The 19,421-nt window shown below is 32.1% G+C and overlaps 1 protein-coding gene across 1 annotated transcript; it reads left to right on the top strand.

Moving 5' to 3' along the window:
* The first annotated feature begins 15,979 nt into the window (after positions 1-15,979).
* Positions 15,980-19,384, top strand: LOC137813907 (uncharacterized). Its single transcript, XM_068616374.1, has 4 exons — positions 15,980-16,635; positions 17,395-18,016; positions 18,392-18,674; positions 19,086-19,384. Exons 1-4 carry the CDS (start codon positions 16,524-16,526, stop codon positions 19,134-19,136), a joined length of 1,068 nt encoding a protein of 355 aa, XP_068472475.1. The 5' UTR covers positions 15,980-16,523; the 3' UTR covers positions 19,137-19,384.
* Positions 19,385-19,421: the final 37 nt, after the last annotated feature.

Below are 19,421 nucleotides of genomic sequence, written 5' to 3' on the forward strand. Positions count from 1 at the left end.
TTACATAATAATAACAGTTTATTCAATATTATATTTAATACACATAAATTATATCATAAATCCATTATAAATCCGTTATAGGTTATTATAATATTAATTATAGGTTATTATTATAAAATTTATTTATATCTCATAATAATTATTTAATATAATTTTTAATAGTTTGAGTCCCAACAATACCTATAAATAGGTGATGATTCTTATTTTCGCCGGTTGACTCAGTCGTCGTTGACTTCAGAGGCAGGTGGTGGCTCCTCCTACTTTCAGGGATTTTTGTGCTCCCTTCAGGTGATGGAGAGTGGCTCCGTTGAAACAGATGGGGTCTTACCTGTTGATTGCACTCTAATGATCAAGTTAATACTGGGCTAAAGAACAATGAATGAGTAAAACAGTTTCAGTCTTAGAAACGGCGTACATTTACCAGGGATCTCAACTCCCTTTTATAGGTTGTTTTAGGTCAACTTCCCTGTCCCACTAGAACTTCTATTCAAGTGAAATTAGGGTTACTAGGAAGACATTTTGCACGCGTTATTATGCAATCTTAACACAACAGCGGCGCTGAACCTTCCTCTTCTGGAGTGTAAAGACTATAGTATGTCCGCCAGGGTACCAACGTTGCGCGCTCATTTGTCTTGTAGGTGCCCTAATTCTTCATGTGCCCTGCATGCAGCTTTCCTTGGAAACCCTAGTGCTTGTGGGCTTAGGCGCCTTCAAGGAATACTTGCTTGTGTTAGGCCTAGAATGTACTATACATACCACATGCATGGACCCTCCCGAGATTTAAGTATTTCTGATATCTAGGTTTCAATACATACTATTTATGGGGGCCCGCTTACGTGGCTCAACATCGCGACCAGACCACCGATGTCCGACGTTAATGTCTGATGCCGATGTCTGAGGTCTGGCCGGTACAATTCTCTCATTAAAGGGACACCTAAACTCTATTATATACTCTTAACTCTCATACTGTTAAGAACTTATCATTATCTTCTTTATGCTCATATTGGCGTACTGTTAAGAACTTATCATCTTTGTGCTCCTACTGACTTACGCATCGGAGGTCTTTTTCAAGTGGACATCCATCTTTCATCGAAGACCAACTGAAAGTTTGTTCCCTAAGGAACACGTAGTCCTCACTGAGATACCCTCAAAGTACATTTCTGGTAGGAACATAATGGTTTCTAAAAAAAATGGAGTTTTCTCTCCTTATTGGAAAGCAAAACATTAATCGAATCAATTAATTTGGCAGCTAAATCGCAATTTTTTCTCCATCTTTTTTTAATTTTTGCACCCCTCTCACATTGCTTGTAATTTCCCCCACTTTCCATGATCGATATATAGGATTCCACTCTATGTTCATCCCTCATTCTTCCCTTCAAGAATAACCCATTGTTGAACACGATGGAGAAAAGGGTGAAGAGAATAACCCTTGTTGAAGCTTGTTCTTACAAGTTACAAGGCTGAATATTCCCTATCAAGCTCTTCAACCTCCAGGTCATTCAATCTTCTATCTCGGTCTCTCCTCTTGTATGGTGTGGGGGGATACTTGCAAATGCACTCTAACACTCAAGTTAGTCGCAGTTATACTCAGATTTGTAAGTTCAGGATTAAAACAGTCATTATCTTTACCTTGGGAATCCCCTCTTATTTATAGTTTTTTGGTGGGTTGTTCTCTGTGCGAGGATTAACACAGGCTCCATACTTGCTTAATCATGTTTTTAGTGTTTAATTAGATTTTACTTCCTAACTATGTGGTTAAGTCGTGTCTAACTTTGGTCGAGAAGTCGAACTACTGATATTCGGTTAATCAGCTTGATTTATCGGAACCTGGGAAGTACAAACCTGTTATTCTCGATGTGGAAAATAAAGTTGGAGAAGTGAGGGTCTTTGGAGAAATTGGTGATGGAATAGAATGTTTTCTTGACTTCTACAAGATTTGGGAATTTGAAGATAGGGTTTGGTTGTGGGATGGGTTTTGGAGATTTTGTTTTTCTTGAGAGCGGGGAATGGTTTGGAGGGAGGAGAAGATGGTTGAGGGTAGTACAAAGAAACTTTTGATTGTAGAGCAGAATGAATGAGAAATTTTCCCATGGTTGCTTTCTCTCTTCGTTTTCTTCTACAACACTAGTGAGAAATCAAATTTTCAAGATTGTGAAAGAGAGAGGTTAATAAATGTAAATGATAATAGCATAAGAGGGGCACATCTCATTCCATTTTAGGGAGACCTCAAGGGGTCATCAACACCATCGCGAGAGGATTTGTAGGGGTGAGGCATCGTCTTCGACACATAAGAGGCATCTTTAAATCGTGCAATTTGTCCACTCACTTACTAAGAAGCAGAGTATACTAGTTATAACCTTCATTGATGACTTCCAAGCAATTAATCTCAACCAAAATGATCCTATGATCATCACGAATTGGCAAACTTCGCAATGATGAAAACTTTAGTGGATCAGGGTAACTCGGTCGATTTATTGCATTGGAAGACATTCCAACAGATCGAGAGAGTGAAAGATAAGATCTAGCCAAATAATGAGCAGATCGTGGGATTTTTCAGAGAGAGAATGGACACTAGAGGATATGTAGACCTTTACACCAAGTTTAGTGAAGATAGGCAAAACAAAAAAAACATCAAGATCTGATATATCATCTTCAATGCGAGCACCTTGTACAATATCCTTAGTGCAATAGCTAAATGCTCTCAGTGCAATAGTATCCATCCTACATCTGAACATGAAATTACCTTTTGAGCATGAGGAGATTGTAACCATCTACATTGATCAAAGGACGACTAGGAAATGTTACATGGCTAGTCTAAAGATAACACATACTCTTGATAGACAACCCCAATCGTAAAGTGAGGTCGACAAGTTGGTGGCCATGGATGGTGCCAAGAGAAGAAACAAATCAATGCATGCTAAGGATCAAGCATCAGAACACCCATCTATGGAGCAACTTAATGAATGATCAAGCAAAGGTGCTAGCATATGTCCTTATAAGAAATCAAGACCTATTCGCTTGGACTGATTTTCGATATATTGAAAAATCATCAGAGCATAATCTCACATAAGTTGTCGGTATGCAAAGAAGCACGATCACTCACCCAAACGAGACTTTGACTCAAAGAAGAGAAGAGAATGACCTCCATAGAAGAGATAAATAAATTATTGCAAGCCAGATTTATCCAAAAAGTTTAGTATACTACATGGTTTCCCAATATCGTCTTAGTACAAAAATGAAACTGGCAATGGCGGATGTGTACAAATTATACCAACATAAATAAATCTTTTTCCAATTACATTATCAACTGTTGAGCATTGATCGGATTATCGATGAGGCATTGTGACACAAAATGTTGAGCTTCTTAGATGCCTATTCTTGATACAACCATATATTGATGTTTGGCCTAAATGTGGAGAAGACCACATTCAACACTGAGTCGAAAATTATTGTTACAAGGTCATGCATTTCAGCCTTAAGAACGCAGAGACCACCTATTAACGGTTGATGGATAGGATTTTCCATGACCAAATTAGAAGAAACATGGATGTGTATGTAAACCGAAAAGATCTCAACTCGTCAACAATACCGAAAGAAATGGATTTTTCTTTCAAACAACTTTGCATGCTCATTGAACATTCAAGCTTAAGGGATCAGTGTACCGTCTAGTGTCTCGGCCTCTAGAAAGGGGTACCCAAACGGAAAAACCTTAATATAATACATATTTTTGGCCTTAAAGACCTTAATCATGGATCAGGTCGCTAAACAAGTCATAAGCATGGATTAATAAGAGGATTGAGCCTGAACATGACACATAACAATAAAGGTTCATCACAAAACAATATAAATAGAGGGTTAAGGGACATATAATAGTTAGATTTAATAACATTTATGACTCATTAATACATCATTCTAACTTTAGCGTCAGAGTGTCTTTGAAGATATCATATCTCCCCCTCATGCTAAACATTACAAAATAGAGAAGACCAAAACTGAGAAAACCAAGACCTAGAGGACCGAGAGGAGGAGATTGAGAGTGACAGGAACAACACGTCACTAAATCTTCTCCTTGCAAGCTTCGTGAATTGGCTCCAAAGGAATGAGAGAGCTCCACATGTAGAAGATACTATGACACTCAAGTCAATAAGAGCATGAAATTTAGTGTATAAAGTGAGTTTATTGTCAAATATGAGTTGAGTTTACTCCCTAATGCTTTGTTTGGATTAGAGGTTGTGGGTAAGTGGAAAGTTGAGGGTGTGGGGGAGTGGAAGTGTGAAGAAAGTTGAGGGTATTTGTATTGGGGGATGTTAGAGTGGATGTGTGAAGAAAGTTTATTGGAAAGTGTGAATGATGTGATAGTTGTGAAAGTATTTTAATATATTTTAAATAGTGTAAATTGTAAGATTACAAATTTACCCTTGTATATAAATAAATAGGAAAATGAAATATTCATTAGTTTAAAGGATATTTAAGTTAATTAAAATAATTAGTATTATATTATTTAATTTCTATTACATTATGTTATATATAATAATAAAGTATACTTTTGTCCATGTGTGTAAAAAAATAAAAAAAAATGATTATTAATTTTGTACATAATTTTGATAATTAAAATAATTGTAAGTTTCAATTATAACTTAAAAAATAATATAAAATTGAAATGAATTAAAAAATAGAATATAGAAATGAAGTATGATTTCTTCATTTTTAATTTTATTAATTGAAAAAAATTGTATGAGTTAAATTTTTGTTTGTAGATAATTTTAATATTATTAATGATTATTTAATAAATGTTATGTTATATAAATATATAATTGTTATTAATTATGATTTTGATTACTATTAATAATAACATTAATATAATTTAAGAAAAGATGTCATGAACATTAATTAGTTGCAAAAATATATAAAGTTATTACATTTGATGTAGAAAGAGATAAATACATGTTAATTTGAAATTATGCAAAACTTAAAAACACATAATAATGTTAATTAGAAAAAGAAAAGACATCCTCAGTAATAACATTTTAACCCTTCTTGTGGAAACCTTCAACGTGATTGCATTTTTGTCATCGGCAACGCCTCCATTGTACCATTTGAAAAATTATAGCCTAGAACAATGTCACTTGTAATCTGTTTTGAAGAAAAGAATAACATTCAACAATTAAAAAATTTAAATAACAATAGTTAAGTTTGCAGGAAACCGAATTGAATTAAATTTACCTTGTACTTGGGACAACCCCAAAATCGTTTTCCGACATTTTTTTCAATTGTTGTTCTCAAAACAGCAAAGTGTCCACAATCACAAATAGGAGCAACGAACGCACTTCTGCTCTCAGCAACAAGGGTAAAAGTATCACGTGATTCTGCACCACAACCAGTGCAACTAGAGGATGATGTCATGTCATGCGCAAATATTGAAAGCTACGTAATGAATGTTATTCATTTTCCAATTTAGATAATGGACCCAAAATATTTACTTTAATCATAATAGAATTCAAATATTAAAGAACTTGCATTTAAAATAATATGAAGCTTAATGTTAAATATCAATTTCTCAATGTTCAAGGTGAAAAATAACAAAAACAATAAAAATAGCAATAATAATGTTCAACATGAAAAATAGAAATAAAATAAATGACAATAACATAATGCAAATAGACAATCAATGGCCTTGATGACGATAGATCTGATTCAGAGTATCCTTCATTTTGTTCATCATTTGATCATTCCGCTCCATCCTTTCATCAAGTTTGTCAAAACGAATGTTAACGTTCCTCATGCTTTATTTCATGTCTTGCATCCTCGCCCAAATTTGGGTTAACATTTCAGTTTGACTGGGGATGAGTTAACAGTACTAACATTCCAAATTTCTATTTCTATTATGTAAAAATAATAATTTCAAATAAATAAATCTATTTTTTATAAACAATTTGATGTTAAAAAATTATTAGTAAAAATTTTAATTTATTACGTAACCTTTTTCTGTTTTTTTTTTAATTATTACAATATTTGATTTAAATTTTAAATAATAATATTAACAACTTAAGTAAATTATGAGAAATAAATTATATATATTTTCATAACATTATGGTATGTTTATGTAAAATTAAAAAAAAATTATAAACATATCATTCAAAATTTTTGTATTTCCATTCTATAAAAATAATCATTTCAAATAAATAAATGATTTTTTTATAAAGCATTTAATGTTAAAAAAATATTAACTATCTACACATATTATTAAAAAATTGAATTTATTATGTAATGTTTTTCTGTTCTTTTTAATTATTACAATATTTATTTTAATTATAACAACATTAACAAATTTATGTAACTATGTACACATATTATTAAAAATTCTAATTTATTAGGTCATCTTTTTATGTTTTTTTAATTAATACAATATTTGTTTTAAAAAAATAACATTAAAAATTATATTTACACTGTAAAAATAATAATTTCTAAAATATAATCTATTCTGTAAATTTAAATAAAAAAAATATTTATTAACAGCTTCAAAGTTAAAAAAAAAAAAAATTACTATCCACATTCATAAATTTATTTATTAACGTTGTAAATTGTTAAAAATCTTCTTTATATTTGATTTTTCTGTTTTTAAATTACTGCAACAATTTTTATAATTTTTTAATAACAATATTAAAAAATAACAGATTTAGATCTCTAATTTCAATTTATAAATTCAATTCAATTCATGTCACAAAAATAACATATTCAAATTTCATGAAATTTTTACATTAACAATATACAATCTTAAATAATCAATTTTCCTAAACATTCACATCTAAAATTAAAAACTAATTAACAACTACTTTAAAATAATTTAAACAAATTAAATTCAAAATAAAACTAAACATTCAAACACAATTTAAAAAAAAACACATACCTCAAGTGAGTCGAACAAAACCACAACACAATGCAAGTCTAAGATTTATCGAACTATGCCTGAAAAAAAAAAATCATTGAAAAATTAGTTCAAAAAACATAAAATCATAAATCTGGAAGATTAGAACCATAATCGATTATCACCCCAGTGTAAAATAGCACATAATCGATTATGCTTCCAGTGCAAAAACGACCATAATCGATTATCTCACGAAAATTTTTACATAATCGATTATGTTCATGACATAACCGATTATCAACAATTTTTTTCCACATAATCGATTATGGCATACGTTCATTTTCAATGATAATCGATTAAGAATGAAACTAAACTCATACGCAGCTCACCAGAGGTCACAAACGAAGAACCAAGCGCACTCACGACCCTCTCCAAGCTCTCTATGTAAAGAACCGAATTGCCTCTGCTTTGTGAGGTTTGTGAGCTTGGGAACCACATATATATTGTTGCACCTCTTTATCACTTTCATCCACCCTCTCACCAACTTGCTTATGCATTCATTGAGCTTTGAACTTGGTCAAACAGGAATTCCTGAACAATGGTCAAAAATCTCATATGCTTGCTGCTGAAAAGCTTCTCTTCACAGATGTGCATGCATGCTTCACATCCAATGCCCACATATGTCCAAAAATCTAGTGAGGGCACAAATGATATTTCACTCATCCTACTTGGCACTCACTCCCTCACCCTCTCCTTTCTCTTCACTTCTGAATGCTCTCTCATTTGGCCCAACTTTCCCCTCACTCACACCCTCAACCATGACCGGGTCCAAACAGGGGTGGCACCCCACATCCGTTTGCGGCTACTGTGCCACCCCCCAATCCAAACAGGGGCTAAGAGTGGTGGTCTATTTATAAATTTGTCATGGACCTAGACCATTGATATTGGTTTTTCCATGTTTTAATTAGGAATATTTAGCCATAATGATAGTATCTTGTCATAAAACCCGAATATAGGGGAACAAAATCAAAGTATTATGTAATATAATTAGGGGTGGCAATGCGGGCTGGTCCCACATTTGGCCCGCAAAAAAGCGAGTCGGGTTGGCTCGCTCCACGCAAGAAGTGTGGGCTCATTTCACTAGCTTGCCTCACATAAGAGGTAACCCACGAGCATGCGGGTCAGCCTACATAAAAAAATTCAAAAATTAAATTTCATTAATTATAAAGAAAAACTTATACCTACTAGTGGAAAATTAAAATTGTATCCCTGTTTCAATTCATTCAACTAAGATAAAATATATGAATTCAAGTATAAGGGTTGTTAGAATGCTTTAAAAATAATTTTAAAAAAAATTGCATCTATAATTTTCTATATATGTATGTAAATGTATAAGAGTATCTTATCAAAGTTTTGCTACAAAATATTTTAATGAAGATGACTAATTTTTTAATTATCTTATTGAAATCTCTTCATTATATTATTATTTTTTTCAATAAAATTTAAACATAAGACTTAACTTAAAACTAAATCTACTTCCATCTTAATATTAATTACTTTAGATGATTAAAATAAAACATTCGTTTTTGTAGTACATTAAATTCAACTTTTTTAAAATAAAATAAAATAAAATAAAGATCACACTACAATAATGGGTGTGTGAGGTATGATTTTTTATTTTTTTTGCAGAATACAATTTTATTTTTTTATTTATGTGGGCCAGCGAGCCAACCCGTCCCACCCTGTTGTTTGTCCGTGCGGGTTGTGGGTTATGCGGGACGAACCTAAGTGAGTCAGCAAACTAAGTTAGTGAACCCGCCCTGCGCTTTCTGATAGTGGCCTGTGGACAGGCCCGCGTGACCTGTCCTGCGTTGTCATCCCTAAATATAATAAAGAACATTTTATGATAAAATCAGTGCCTTTAATGATATTGGGATATTGTGTATAAAGATATTATATCAATTTGTGTTGATAAGCTTGATTAATAGAATATATTTGTCCAAATTTACATGATTACAATTTTGTAGGAATTTTTAGTTTAAGATGTCTTGTTAATTTTACTTCTTCATGCACCTCAATGATTTGGGTCGAATTTGGAACAAATCTAATTTAGGCCTAACTGGTATATGTCATGATGTTACGCACTACATTATCTTATAATCTTATTTATGTTATAATTTATAATAAAAATGAAAAAGTATTTTACATTCTCATTTAATATATTTTAATAAATTTGTTGAATTTTACAATAATTATCTTAAAAGTTATATCAATAAGAATTCATAATTTGAAGATAAAGAAAAATTGTTATATACTGTTAATGATAGTAAAATTTTTGGCAACCTAGTTCATAACATAGTAACATTGTTATATACGGTTATATACTAGTAGGATTTGTTTGATTAAATGTCTCGGCCAGCATGACAACAATGTTCTTCTCCAGAGTGAAGAGCTCGTCCTCCAAAGATGTCTTATTGGCTTGCAGGGCCGAGTTGTCCAACTTCAACTCTTTCATGGCCTTCTCCAGCTCGATCGACCTCTTCTTCTCATCCTTCTGCCAGGCCATTGACATACCGAGCTTTGCTTAGCTCAAGCTCAGCTTTATCCTGAACCACCCTCAACTCATTAGCCGACACTTGATTCAGTGTCGACTTCAAAGAAGAGGAAGCCTCGGACAGTTCATGCTCGAGCCGAGATATCTCTTCAAATTTGCGATTGCGGGAGTAAGCAGCCAACCGCACCAACACCATTCCTCGACAATGAAGCTCTATCGATGTCGAGAGAAGCTCGTCTTCTATAACCGAAGAGAAAAGGTTCTCCTCATTCGGTGTCAAACCAATCCGAACACCCCTCGAGAACTTGGAATCTCCACCAAGTAGCGCCAAGGGGTGATCGAATACAGCATCGTCGATGGGACCCTGACAAGTGAGAGGCTCTTGAGCCAAATGGGAGAAGGGTGAGGAGGTCATCGTGGAGTGCCATTTGGCTACCAGGTAGTTGTGGCGATGTCCCTCCTCTTTCTTTTCTTTTCTTTGGGGGCGATGGAGGGACCGACCTTGGAGTGGACGGGTTGTCGGCAACAACCGTCTTAAAGCTTCCCATGGCCATATCGGCCGACTTCTTTCAAAAAGCAGTAAAGTCGACCACTTGAGGAGCTTCTTTTGCCATGATATCTACAACAAAGAAAATATATTAACCAACAGTGTATGTCAAACGAGTTTTAAAACAATAAAGAATACAAGCATACCCTGAAAATCAGTCCACCTCTGGGACGACTTATACACCGACAGGATCTTGCGGGTAGGAAGTCTCCTCGGGAGGCTATCAAACAAGTTACAAACCTCCCGCTCCTTGGCACTAGCGACCGGACGAGGCCATTGCTTGAAGCAAGTAGGGGTCTTGGTCCAATACAAAGGAAATTTGGACCGCCCGAGCTCGTAAAAAAAGAGTTGCCTACCCTTGGGCTCGATAAAATTTTTGAAGATTTTTCCCTTGAAATTTTTGTAAGAGGATGTGAAGGGGGCAGAGAGAAAATTACTCGGTCGGCTGATAAGGGATAACCAGCTAACCGGGTCGGACGAGTGCAATGTGTAGTAGAGTAGGAAGGTGGAAGGAATAGGAAGAAGACGAAGCATGTCACACATGAGCCGAAAGGCTTGGAGGGAGACCCATGTGTTGGGAGGGAGTTGTGAAGGGCAACGTTGAGCGTCGAAAGGACACCCATCGTGAAGTCATCGAAGGGCAGGGCGACATGGAGGTCAGAATAAAAAAGGAATATACAGAGAAAAAAGGACCATCAGAGGACGACCGACCCATACAAATGGTGTTGGTCGGACGTCAGTAATCAATGACCAACATATTGTCAGAAGCATCCAACTTTAACAAATGATACTTATCCATGAAGGAGTCAATGGAAGATGAGTCCTGATAGACAGAGATAAACTCGGTCAACTTTGGATCAAGCTAGTCAAATCTCGGACTATGGGATGACTCTTCAAGAGAATTCGACCGATCGAAAGCACCGTTCGGGTCGTAAGCCCTTATAGAATCCTCCACGGGGGGCAACGTTTAAATTGTCCCGACCGACAAAGGCTTGGTCATGGAGGAGCCAGAAGAAGAAGAGGATGACGTAGAGGAAGAAGAAGAGGACGAAGAGGAAGACATGACTAACCTTTCGGGTGTAGGGTAAGCAACGCACCAGGACGAATGAGTTTCAGATGTCAGAGCAAGTAAAACAGTACCTTGGAATTGTAGGGGACCACTATTTATAGCCTTTAAGGGACTCAAGAGACGAAGCGTCACTTTCATCTCAACCGTTGAATTTCCTTCAATCCAACGATCTTCATCGGGTTTTTGGGCGCATTAACGAATTAAACATTATCGAGCCTAGGGGCAAGTGTACTAGTAAGGTTCGCACGACCGAGACCATGACTTGACACCCGATCCAAGCCGACTGGCACCACAAAGACCATTATGCTTAAGTAGGATTGATGAGGCTAATCAACAATCAAGCACTAGGTAATGCATCTCCAAGCATGAACCAACTCCTTAATTCGGCCCAATAACAAAGGACACATGATAATAATACAAATAGACACATATTCCAAGAATCAGGTACGTCATTACACAATACTCAGAACACCGAGTGTCAAATACCGAATTTTTACTTGAGCGTCAGAGTGTATTTTACAGGTACCATCCAATCCAAATTTCGTGAAGACCCAGAGATAGAGTGACAAAAGAATAAAGAGGAGTTTGTTAAAGAGATAAAGTGTAAACCAACACACCAAAAGGTAACTCAAATCATTCTTTTGATTTCAATCCGTTCAAAAATAATCTTAAAATTAAATCAATAAAAATTTATAATTTGAAGATAAAGAAAAAAAATGTTATATACGGTTAATGTTTTAATTTATTTATCTTTAATCATTTATTATCTTTTAATATATAATGATGGATCAGCTCAATTGTTCCACGAACCGATAACACCACTGTACGGTCACAGCCAGTTGTCAGTAATCTATTTACATTCTTAGAATCAGAATTAATTCTAATAAAAGTACGATTATGTCGTGTCGTGACACACAATTTTTTTTTTTTATATTATACAAGTATATTTAACTTATATCAATTACATAATAAAGTACGACATCTACTTAAAATGAGAGTTTTTAAATTTGATTGAATATATCTAGAGATATAATTAAGATTAATAATAGAATACGAAATATGAAAAATATAATATTTGAAAGTAAAAAGTATTATTAAAATGATTAATTTGTAAATAAAACAATAGAAAAATTAAGTTAAAGTAAGATCGCAAATACTCTAAAATATATTTTATTAATAAAATTAAAATTTATATAAATTTTATATTAACGTGTTTGTTTCTTTTATTTCATATTTATCAGCTACTTTAATAAATAATTTTATCAAACATTTAAAATTTAATATGTTAGATTGACAATTTTAAACCAATAATTATTGACTTTCTTCCCTATCAACTAGTTTTCCAGTTTTTATATAATTTTTTAAATTTGAATTAACTTTTCAGTTAGTTTTCTTAAACATAACCTAAAACATTTTTTTTTTCAAATTACATATACTACAACAATTAATTTTTAGTTTAAATGAATAAAAACAAGCTGATTTTAAATTTGAAAGACTAAAGCGCATTAAATTAAAAGAAGTTGCAATAATAAATTTGTATCACAATATAATTGTTTATTATGAACTCAAAAATATAATTTAAATTATTAAAATGTTTATTTATTACTAATTTTAACTATAATATAATTTACAAATTAAACATCAGAGTTAAAATAAACATATATTGGGTGTATTGTAAAAAAAAACTAACTGGATAATATTATTTTTAAATGAATGAGAAAGTAAAACTTATTTGATTCGGTTTCTGTACAAAAAAAGTTATATGTATTATATATGATAAATTTAGTAATTTTTACAAATAAAAATTTATAATTAAATGATAATGGAAAAATGTTTTTGTGTAATGTTGTTGACAAATGAAATGTTTTTTGTTCTTACTTGTGGAAAGATTTAAACCTAACTACAACTAAAACAAACTTGGTGAAAAATATAAAAAAGCATTCAATATTCAACTTTGTTTTTAATAATTTAATTTAAGAAGAATGGGCCAAGTAAGATGGTGAGTCCAAAAGAGTTGTGGTCAAACACGGCCTAACCTGTGGCAAGTTGGTTTGTCCAAAATTAGTTGAACAAATAAATGTAGAAGCTAAGATATCATATCAATTGGTGAGAGAATAGGGTTTCATGGATATCATCATTTATGTTATGTTCCTACACTCCTCAAACTACACTCAAGTCAATACATCCATAAAACAAATAAATGTCCATACATTTTTACACTGTCATAATATTTTAAAGAGAAGCAATATAAATAGGATGTAAAATAGATAGATATAATTACTCTAATTTAGAGTTAATTGGTTGATGATTGTTGTCTTATTTTTATATCAAGAACAAAGATTATGATGTGATTGTTTTTATTTTCTTTTCAACTTTTTAAATCAATACTATTATTATAATGCACCTCATTCTTGAAAGAAAATAAAAGAAAAAATTGGAAACCGAAAAATATATGAATTATCAATCTTATTTAAGAATTTACTAATTGAAAAGATATTTATATATGAAATAAACATGAATATAAAGGTTTTGTTAGCATGTAAGTCACTTGGCATATCAAAAACTAGTAGTAAATGAAACAAATCTGTTTGAAGTTTTGTAAAATAAAAAATCAATCAATTTTTATATGTGTTTTCTTGTTAAATGTGAAATTCTTTGTTATATATATATATATATATATATATATATATATATGACAAATTTATTATTATAATATGTGATATATTTTCGTTTGCAAATCATTACACAATTGTTGAAACTATTGGAGCTCACAAAACCAGTAAAGTAAGAGATTAAAGAATATTGCAGTTTGCTTTTTTATTTTCCAAAAAAATAAATACAACTATCTCAAAGTTAATGGAAGTGTTCCATATTAAATAAGAAATTTTTTTGATGATAAGTTGATTATCCTTTTAAGTGTCTTAAAACATAATGAACTGCTTCCAATATGATGATCATGTGAAGCTGAAACAAATTAGTTTTATTTATCAATAATAAAACTAAGATCAAGTCTAGTGTGAGGATGAGATATAAATTCATCCAATTAACCTTTTATATTTAATAAGATTGGAAATAAGTGATTTTTTTTCATGAGACAAATGACAAAATGTAGAACTTGTAAGTTTGCAAGCTAATAATCTTCTATAAAAAAAAATAAGATTTAAGTAATGTTTTCGTTAATTAAGAACAAGTTCAAGTTTAAAAGATGAATGATTTATTTCAAAACCAATAAAACATATAAGACTACCTGATGTTAAATGAGTGATAAAGATGAGACTTAACACACCGAATTTCTTAAAGACCATTTTCAGCCAACACAATATCATCAACATGGACAAGTAAAATTGTAAAAGAATAAGTAATTTTGTTGACAAATAAAGAATGAACAACTAAACTTTGAACATAGCCAATATGAATCAAAGTTCGGATTATGTTCATGCTCCTTTAAAAAAAAAACAATAAAAAACAATTTACTTGATTTATGAACATTTTGAAAAAACTTCAAATAAGTATTCCATTTATTGAAAGTATGGAACAAATGTCTATGCCAAATTTACCATGGAATTTAAAAAAAAATAAAAAATAAGTACAATTGTAAGTCGTCGTGATATTATTATACACAAATTTTCAACCCAAAAATCTTTATAATTGTAAACACTATTGATATAATATTTGTAGACAAACTTTTACTTAATCTTGTAACTAACATTAATCTCATGCTCTCATTCATGTTTAAAAAAAATTAGAGATTTTGAAGTTAAACTAAATCAAATAATATTCCAATCAATTGACAAATCAATTAAATATCCATATAGTGTAAGAGATGATAATTTGGTAAAAGTTGATAATTTAAGACTTTAAAATAATAGGTAAAAAAAAAAGCAAAAGTTCCATTAATACCCATTTATAAAAACCACAAAAGTTATTATAGATTATATGAGGTCAAGAAAACTTTAATTTATTTGAAATTTGAAATAATGCAACATCCTAAAGATAAACAACATTTAAAGATAGATACTTTGTATAAATTACTTGTTTAAGTGCTCAGCAAAACTACAAGTCAATTCCATTAAAAAAAATCAGTAGATGAATCTAAAATTTAAAATGGTTAATTTCACTTAATAAATATCATTAATATTATTTTACTATTATTATTTCACTTAAAAATATCATTAATGCAAATATCAATAGTGTTTCACTTAACAAATATAATTAATTCCACATCATTAAATAATATAAACTTTAAAATAAATAACATGTGACCAACTCAACTAAATTTCTCAATCAATTCATTAAGGGGTTGGGAAGTCAACTTAAAAATGAAAATGCATAAAAGATATTAATATATTATAATTTTATTTAGTGAGATGAAACCGATTTTATCTAACAAAACGATTAAAGTGAATACGCCGAGGTCTTTCATTATCCATTACAAAAAAATATGCAAATCCTATTTACAAGTGTTAATCACCCAAATCTTAATTTTCAAGTTCCAAATATTTATTTTATATCTTTTCATTAATTTTGAAAGCAAAATTCATACACTTCGTTCACGATTGACACAAACAAAAAAAATCTTAAATATTTATTAGTTTAATGATATATTTGATAAAAACACCAATAATCAAATGAATGAAACTAGCATAATTAGTTTAATGAATAGGGATAAAAAGTCATAATCCGAGTAAACATCTTCTTAAAACTAAATTTACGTATTTTTGTAGTTTAAAAATTGAGCATATGCAAATTGAATTAAAAAATTGATTGTAGTGAAACAAATTTAGTTTTAAAAATGATTTGAAAGCTAAAAAAACCTTACTAATCCCTTGTTGTTGATAGTATTGTAAAGAAAAGCAGAAAAAAGAATTACAAAAATTATATTAATGATAATAATAGTTTTTATTAACTGATAAATAGAAAATTACACAAAATTAGACAAAAAGTAAATATAATTTAGAAGAAAAGTGAAAGAAAAAAAAAAAGAGTGTGGAACTAATGATTTGTGATGGATGGAATTGTAGAAAGTGAACCATGGAAAAGGAGATAATGTGGAGAGGGTTTTTGTGTGTTCACATTAAAGAAGGAAAAAAAAAGAAAAGGGATGAAAAGAAGAGTTGGAGAAGGAAGTGTTTATTATTTGTTGCGTGGAAGCAAGATAAGAATAATAATAATAAGAAGAAGAAGAAGAGAGAGAAGAAGTTGAAGGGTTGGGTTTTGTAATCCAATCTTCCTTTTTTCCTATGCTTTTAAGGCACAATTCCTTCTCCTTCTCCTCTACTTCTTTCTTCTCTTCCTGACCCTTATTATTCCTTTTCTTTACCTTTCTTCACCTTCTACCCAGGGGAAGAGAAAGGGAAGGAAAAAGGAACAAGTAATTATATTTTATTCTTATTATTATACTAATTATTCATATAATTATTTTTATTACTATTATCATTATTATTTGTTAAATTAAAGTTATTACTATCGTTATTATTATTCCTCATCCATGGATTCGGCTTGTCTCTCCAACGATTCGGTTTCTGGATTCAAAGACAAGGAGTCAATGGTTGACCCCTTTTTAGTCGAGGCTCTCCAGAACCCTCGTCACCGCCTTACCAGTTAGTGTCTTCTTAATTATCTTCCTCTTTCTCCTTTAATAATTGTTTTTTTTCGAAATTTTGTTTCTGGGGCGGGATTGTTTCTGCTATTTAGTGTTTCTGGGTCGTTCGTATGCTTCAAAATTGTTGCTTTAGGACCCCTTTGTTTTTTTATTGAATTTGTTCGTTTATGGGTTTTGCGTTTAGGTTTTTTATAAGAATGTTTATGCTTTTTTATTTTTTTGGTTATGGTTAGGTTAATTGAAGTCAGATCCGGGATGGCTTTGGTTATTCCCTGCTTAGTTGTGATAATTTGGGATTGAGTGTCTTATTTTGATGTGTGGGTGTTGAGGTTGCTCTTTGGTAATAATCAATGAATAGGATGGTCATTTGGGGGCTTTAATGAAAATTACGTTGTCGTAGAAATTGATGTGGTCGTTGTTGGCTGTGTAGGCATGTATGTTTCTGCGGAATTAAATTTTAATTTAGGATGAAATAAGGGGTACCTTAATTTCCAGAGTTCATAAATTGTATTGTTGTGTAGCATTTTTATGCGTTTAGTTCTTACTCTTTAGATGGAGTTGTTGAGCTATTGCTTGCTTTGATCAAAATTTATCTGTCAAAGTTTAAAGTAAATGAATGAGTTATTATTTGATGATTGTGCTCTGCCTGTAATTTCCCGTTACCAATGTTGTTTCTGATCACATTTTTTTCAATTTTTTCTTGATCGTTGTAAATCTTGATTTTTCTTATTATTTTGTACTTTGTTTTTGTCCTTAGTTTTGCGGATGGAGCTGGACATTCAGAGGTTTATGAATAATGCTGATCAACAGCATTTTGAGTTTCCACATTTCCCTTCTTCCTATCTCAGATTGGCTGCGCATCGTGTTGCTCAACATTACAGCTTGCAAACAATGGTTCAAGATAATGGCTTAGATGGTCAGGGAAGTAAAATTCTGGTGAGAAAGTTACCAGAGAGAAAGTATCCTGTGGTTCGGTTATCTGAAATACCTGCAAAGCAATTGGAAAATGATAAATCTGAGCAGAAAAAATTTGTTATTAGACCTAGGCCTAATAAAAATAGTTTGAATGATGCTAATGGAGTTGGGAAGAAAGGAAATCCTGTAAGAAGTGTGGAAGAGAGGAAGGAAGAATATGACCGAGCACGGGCACGTATCTTTAGTGGCTCTAGAATCTCTGACTCAGGTGATACCTTAACCATGGTTCCAATGGATGGGAGAAATTCTTCTTCTAGCAAGGATGTGAGTGAAACTAACAAGAACCCCGTGGCTGATTCAGAAAGATTTATCAGTGTTAGGGATATTTGTGCAAATCGAGTTGCCATATTCAGGGATAGGGAAAAGGATCGTAGTGATCCAGATTATGACCGTAGTTATGGAAGGTGAGTCATATCACTGTACCCTGTTAACTAATTGAGAGCTTTCCAGCAACTGAATGCTATAATTGCAGATGCATGATAATATAGTAATTTTTCTGCTCTACATTTAGAAATTTGAGTTGTATTTGCATTTGAAAATAAAAAATCAAGAGTTCCCTTTTTGTGAGAGAGACAGAGTGGGAGAGGGGTGAAGAGTGAAGACTGAATAATGACAATTTTGTTTTTTGGCCGCCACATTTGATGGCACTATGGATTTAGAATTTATATAACTTGTGATATGATGTTTAGAGATGGCTCTTGTGTCTTCAGGTTTTGCGTATGTGTACTGATTTAATTTTTAGTGTACATTTATCAGACTGAATTACGTTATTGGTGCAGGTATGCTAGGAGTATTCCAACCTCTGCTGTTAACTTGGTGCCATTTAACTTGCAAAAAGTTCAACCTTCATTTGCTCAATATGATGCTACATTTAATCAGTTGGGTCAGATGTCACAAACTCAGGCCACACATGGCTATGTACCTCCTTCTACCCCGATAATGAATCCTTTTTGCACCACAGGATTGAATCAGACACCTACAGACGGTGCTTACCTACAGTGGCCTAGTGCTGCTATGATGTATGCACATTCATATGACCAATTTAGACATGCTGTTTTCCAGGTGAGTGATTTCTGTATCAGCTTAAAAATTACGAAGACATGTTAGCAATAAGTGTAATAATTTTATTAATTAAGGATGTAGGTATTGTTAATGCTCTCAAGTCCTTAAAATGGTTTTCAGAAATCACTGTTTTTGTGTTGAAGTGTGTGTTGTTTTTATTCTTGTAACATAATGCATATAGATTCGGATCGGACTAAACTTGTGTGGGGAGGTAGATCTCTATAACCATTAAGTTGTGTTGATTTTCCTGATATATGATATCATGATTCATGGTTGTTGTGGTAGAGTTCCAGATTATGCTTTATTTAAGTTCTACTCTCGGACAAGGATGAAATAATATTTTTCCTTTTTATTCACTATATCTGCTTTTACTTATCATTATGCTTCTCGTACTTTTTACTGTTTTTGCAGGCTCCATTTGGTCAACAGCCTTTGAGCTTTGACTATTCGCAGAACTATTAGGTGACACTTAGGCGAGATTATTCAATTTGGATGCAAAAGTTATGTTAGCTTTTAGAATTTCATGTTAGGTCCATTTGTCAGTGCTGTCATAGACCCTTGTTGTAGTATTATGTCTTTTGTTTTCAGTTTTGATGGTTATAGTAAATCGTTGGGTTGGGTACTTCTTATGTGACAGTTTATAAATAGTGAGTTGTAGTGCATAACTGGATTTACGATTATATCATAAGGTTTCTGTGGTGCTTTTTAAACTACCTTTGTCAAATTCTGGGGGGTTACACAGAGGGG

Source organism: Phaseolus vulgaris, chromosome 1 (genome assembly GCF_051622355.1).
Source record: "Phaseolus vulgaris cultivar YP4 chromosome 1, ASM5162235v1, whole genome shotgun sequence".
Classification (NCBI taxonomy): domain Eukaryota; kingdom Viridiplantae; phylum Streptophyta; class Magnoliopsida; order Fabales; family Fabaceae; genus Phaseolus; species Phaseolus vulgaris.

What these genes read in the sequence shown, in the direction of transcription:
- LOC137813907 (XM_068616374.1), top strand. Translation starts at nt 16,524, where the DNA reads ATGGATTCGGCTTGTCTCTCCAACGATTCGGTTTCTGGATTCAAAGAC. An exon ending in TATGACCGTAGTTATGGAAG is followed by an intron (nt 18,017 to 18,391) that starts GTGAGTCATATC and finishes TTATTGGTGCAG; the next exon opens with GTATGCTAGGAGTATTCCAA. An exon ending in TTAGACATGCTGTTTTCCAG is followed by an intron (nt 18,675 to 19,085) that starts GTGAGTGATTTC and finishes CTGTTTTTGCAG; the next exon opens with GCTCCATTTGGTCAACAGCC.